General features: G+C 52.3%; 2 protein-coding genes across 2 annotated transcripts; one reads left to right on the top strand and one right to left on the bottom strand.

Annotated features, from left to right (window-relative positions):
• LOC123181631 (uncharacterized) lies at window positions 1–2,888 on the top strand. Its single transcript, XM_044593945.1, has 4 exons — window positions 1–497; window positions 575–628; window positions 1,769–1,894; window positions 2,388–2,888. Exons 1-4 carry the CDS (start codon window positions 99–101, stop codon window positions 2,562–2,564), a joined length of 756 nt encoding a protein of 251 aa, XP_044449880.1. The 5' UTR covers window positions 1–98; the 3' UTR covers window positions 2,565–2,888.
• LOC123181633 (phosphatidylinositol N-acetylglucosaminyltransferase subunit P-like) lies at window positions 2,878–3,649 on the bottom strand. The gene is made up of 2 exons (XM_044593946.1): window positions 3,169–3,649; window positions 2,878–3,059 (listed from the first exon to the last, which is right to left on the bottom strand). The coding sequence occupies exons 1-2, from the start codon at window positions 3,335–3,337 to the stop codon at window positions 2,878–2,880; spliced, it is 351 nt and encodes a 116-aa protein (XP_044449881.1). The 5' UTR covers window positions 3,338–3,649.
• Window positions 3,650–4,470: the final 821 nt, after the last annotated feature.

Below are 4,470 nucleotides of genomic sequence, written 5' to 3'. Positions count from 1 at the left end.
CAGAGGCCTCAACCCAACACGGCCCACGAACCGAGCGACCCCATCCGCACAATAATCTCGCGACCACGCGACGCACTCTCGCCCTCGCACGCGCCGGAATGGCGTCCACGCTCGCACCTCCTCGGTGGCATCACCCCCCACCGCCGTCGACCGGGACCAGCCGCGGCCGCCTCCTCCACCTCTCGCGCTTCGCTGTTCCCGCCCGCCGTGGTCAGCTCGGGCGGGCCTCGACGGTGTCCCCTCGCGCCTTCTTCGGCCGCGCCGACCTCGACAGCCTTCTGCAGCGCGCTTGGCGGGGCGCCAACGCGGGGGCCGAGCGCCTCTCCTTCGAGGCGCGACAGGCCGCGCAGCGCCTGGACGGGCGGTACTCGATCTCGCGCCGCGTGGCCGAGGCCGCGCGCGCGGCGCGGGAGCGAGCCGCTGAGATCGACGCCGAGCTCGGCGTCGGCCGGCGGTGGCGGTCCTTCTCCGTCGACTTCTCCCGCAGCTGGCCTAGGGTACAGATGCTCTGCTATGACCTATTAGCGCCTAGCTGCTGGCTCAATTTATGGCTAATTTGTGCTTTGGTGTGCAGTATCGGAGGGAGCTGAGTGACTTCCTGGCGACTCCTATCGGGAGAGCCTTGTCTGTGAGTTCACTGGCAGCTTGAAATCAATCCGTTATCCTGCGTACTCATTCACATACTTGCGTAGATCATCACCGTTTGGATTTTGCTAGTGATATATAAGCATGTTTTGCATCAATCAAATAGACCTATTGAGCTATACTAGTCTGTTCCTAAGTCCTGATCTAGTTTAGGAATAGTGGGTGAGTTGTTAGCTGAGGCTAATTTTGCAGAAAGAATTTGTTGTTTGCAGTCAAGGTCAATTAATTTACAGGCTTGAAGTGGTGTCTGACTGATTGTTGTGGTTACTTTGGTAGATCGTAAGTTAGTGTAGACAGGTTCCCGGTAGTTGATTGTTTCTCAGGTCTGATGCTTGAGCTTGGATGCCTAACACTAAGTTAACCATAGCATGATCATAAAATATCGAGGAAGCTAGGAGCGCAAAGGTGATTCGTGTGAAATAGCCACTTGAAGATCGCATTGGGACATGTGATGTTACAGTAACTACCTAAGTTACTCAAACTACCTCTCTCCTCATTAACTCAATGCGACAGAAGCAAATTTTCTGAGTTGGAATCGATGTTACTGCTGAAGTTACTCCCATTGTGACTAGTCTTAGATATGGCTTCCTGCCTACACTCACACTATGTGTGTCCGCTGGATCAAGGAGCTTGCCACGAATGTCTACTTTTCCTGATGTGGTTGTACCGCCAATGTGTCTTGGATCTTTGTTTTTGACAGCTAATGGTGGTTATGGATCAAGATCTGTATTTTTCTTGTAATCTGCCTCTCTGTAATGGCTGCAATCCTGATGATTAATGAATTAATGAATGCTCCTCCTTGTTGATATCATTTGTGTATGTAAGAACAAACATAGGATGTAGGAACAAGAACATATGAAAAGAAGTGAGACTTATCACCCATGCATTCACAATTCATTTCTCTTGCTACATTTTTTATAATTGGGGGAACAGTCAATGCAAAATTTACCCATATACGGAGTTTTATTAGATACACCTTTACTTCAGCTGACTGGGTTGTGCCCACTTATATTTTTTAGGATCCAAGTTGTATAAATAGTTCTAACTTTGAGCACCTTCTCATACCCAAAATTTTCGACTTCAATATTATGCTGCAATAATAATATTCCATATTTGGATGCAGACACTTACTTTCGTGTGGCTTGCACTGTCGGGGTGGCTCTTCAGAATTTTCATTTTCAGTACATTCGTGCTACCATTTGCAGCCCCTCTTCTCCTTGGGACCTTTGCTAACAGGGTTGCTATTGAGGTAAATGACCATCTTTCTAAATTTAGTATTTCGTTCTCCACTTATTTAAATCACTTCAAAGGAAGTCTGCAGCAGTCCCTATGTGACTGGGTGTGGCTGACTGGCTGTTGTTGCTTTATACGTATGGTTTTCGTATTAATTGTTAGAACCTAAGCATTTTGTTCAATCCCTTTGAGCGTTTGTCTGTACAACGAAGCATTTCATCAGTTTAGACTTGGATCTATAGTTATATCTCACATCAGTGACTCAAATGTGGTCACCCTTGCATTGTAGAAGAGTAGTTCAACCTAGATGCAAATATGGTTGCTCTGTTTTTATGCAGCATACCACTTTAGCAGGCCGATCCTCATACGTGCATAACATTTGGGTTTATCATGTGTTATTTCGGGATGGTTGAAGGAATCCTCTGCAGTATCGCTGCTCGTCAATTTGTTCTTCTGCAGTAATCGGCTATAATACCAGCAGTCACTGACCTGGTAAGTTTTACTTCCAGGGATCGTGCCCAGCATGTAAAAGACGGTTCGTGGGTTACCGCAACCAGGTGATCCGGTGCATGAATTGCCAAAACATTGTGTGGCAGCCAAACAGCAGGTCCTCAGGAGGCGGTGGCGGTGGCGGTTCAAGAAGCTCAGGGCCTGATTACATCGACGTGGAGTTCGAGGAGAAGTGATGAACGCGCTGTTCTTGCAGTTTACACGGGCTAATCAGCGAGGAGGAGAGGGAATGAGAAGACCGTGTGCTCAGGCTGCGATTGGTGCGCCGTTTTGTATATGCGGCTGTGTTCGTTATTAGGTGTGTTGTTGTACATTATATGTGCCTGTTATTACAGATGGGCTGGCATGCGCAAACTCACTTCTGGCCTATGCAGTACTTGTTACATTTTGTGAGTGCAGTAGGGAGACTGTAATTTGTAGAGCATGCAAATGCCACTTCAGTAATGAATCTTGGAAAGCAAAAAAATAAATAAAACCCGTGCACATCTATCATAAAAAAATCACGATGGGTTCAGCTGAGTCCATCCTCTTGGATCCTCTTGGAAGTGAATGATGCCCTTGCTCGTCAAACATGAGATGGTTTATCCGGTCAATGCCGATGTCCGAGATGGGCTCGATGGCTTGATCTTCCCCCGTCCGCAGAGAAGACGCCGGCTCCCGGGCGTGTTCATCTGAGAATGGATTAGGGATCGTCAGCCACATGGTTTCTGAAGATGTGAAATGACCATAGCGGAATGCATTCTGTCCCCATTTTTTGAACCGGAAGATGTCGATTCTCACCGGAGATGGTGTTGAAGCAAGCCGGCGGAGGAGCGAGGAGGAAGTTGGACGCGACGTACAGGACCACTCCCTGCGCCACGGCCACCGCCAGGAACGCCGGAACGGCCACCGCCCAGCGCCTCAGAGGACAGCAGCAGCAGCAAGGGTGACAGTGAGTGACAGGACTCATTTCTCGCGAGGAAGAAGCAACTGCGGCGGCGACAGATACTTGTTGGGGTGGTAGGTCGCGCCGATGTGGCAGAGCCACTGCTCCGGCACGTACGCCCACGCGATGTACGCGAGCGCGGTGGCGGACGCGGCAATGGACCCCACGAAGCCGTACGCCTCCGAGTGCCTGGTGCCGTGGCCTCTGGATGTGGCCGCATGCCTGGGGCTGCGCTGTCGCGCCGCCGGGGAGGACTCCGTCGAGCCCGCCGGTCGCATGGTTGGTTGGTGCTCACGCCGTGTGGAGACCGGAAAAACAGGGGATCCGGGTCGGAGGAAGCCCGGGTCAGCATGACGGCCCATCTTGAGACTTAGAGCATCTCTAGCAGACCCGTATAAATGGTCAAACCCGCAAAAATTTTGCGTTTTACAATTTTGGGCGAAAAAAGTGTACATAACAGAAACCGTAAAAGTGGTCCAACCCGTAAAATTTTTAAGGGCCACTGCAAATGCACACCCGAAATCCTTATCTTTGGAGGTTAGAAGGCCGAATTTAGGGGGCCCCGTATACCGGTCAAACCTCGTCGGAGCAAACACGCCGCCGCGGAGTTTGCCGGAATCCGCCCTAAACTCGCCGGAATTCATCACCGCACATCGAAAAAGGCCGCTAGACGCCGCAGTCGCTCGCCGCCGGTTCGAATTGGACGAGCTCGACGTCGTCGTGGCCTCCCATGACCTTAGCCTGGCCGCCGGAATCCTCCCGACGCGGCAGGCAAAGGGGCACGGCTCGCTTGGCAATAGAGCAAGGCGCGGACGACGGAGGCGATGGGGCATGGCCGGGAAGGCTGGACGCGGACGACGGAGGCGACGGGGCGAGGCCGGCGAGGCTGGGCGCGACCGACGCGGTGATGGGGCGTGACCGGCAGGGACGGGGCGCGACCAATGGACGATGGGGCGCGGCTGACGGGCGACGGGGCATGGCCTGCGGCCGACGGGGTTGGGCGCGGCCGGCGTGGCCGGCTGGAGGAAGGGGCGGCAACGGCCGGACTGGAAGAAGGAGCTCTTCATTCCAGTTTTGCAGTTTGTTTTACAGTATCTGTTCGGCCGCGCTAGTTTTCGACCCGCAAACGCGAACTTTGTGAAACTGTAAACGCGTTT

Source organism: Triticum aestivum, chromosome 1D (assembly GCF_018294505.1).
Source record: "Triticum aestivum cultivar Chinese Spring chromosome 1D, IWGSC CS RefSeq v2.1, whole genome shotgun sequence".
Classification (NCBI taxonomy): Eukaryota; Viridiplantae; Streptophyta; class Magnoliopsida; order Poales; family Poaceae; genus Triticum; species Triticum aestivum.
This window is presented reverse-complemented; position numbering and strand designations above follow the sequence as displayed.

Coding starts and splice junctions, on each gene's coding strand:
- LOC123181631 (XM_044593945.1), top strand. CDS start 99: ATGGCGTCCACGCTCGCACCTCCTCGGTGGCATCACCCCCCACCGCCG. Junction 498..574: donor TCTCCCGCAGCTGGCCTAGG/GTACAGATGCTC, acceptor TTTGGTGTGCAG/TATCGGAGGGAGCTGAGTGA. Junction 629..1,768: donor CTATCGGGAGAGCCTTGTCT/GTGAGTTCACTG, acceptor ATTTGGATGCAG/ACACTTACTTTCGTGTGGCT.
- LOC123181633 (XM_044593946.1), bottom strand. CDS start 3,337: ATGAGTCCTGTCACTCACTGTCACCCTTGCTGCTGCTGCTGTCCTCTG. Junction 3,060..3,168: donor TTGCTTCAACACCATCTCCG/GTGAGAATCGAC, acceptor ATCCATTCTCAG/ATGAACACGCCCGGGAGCCG.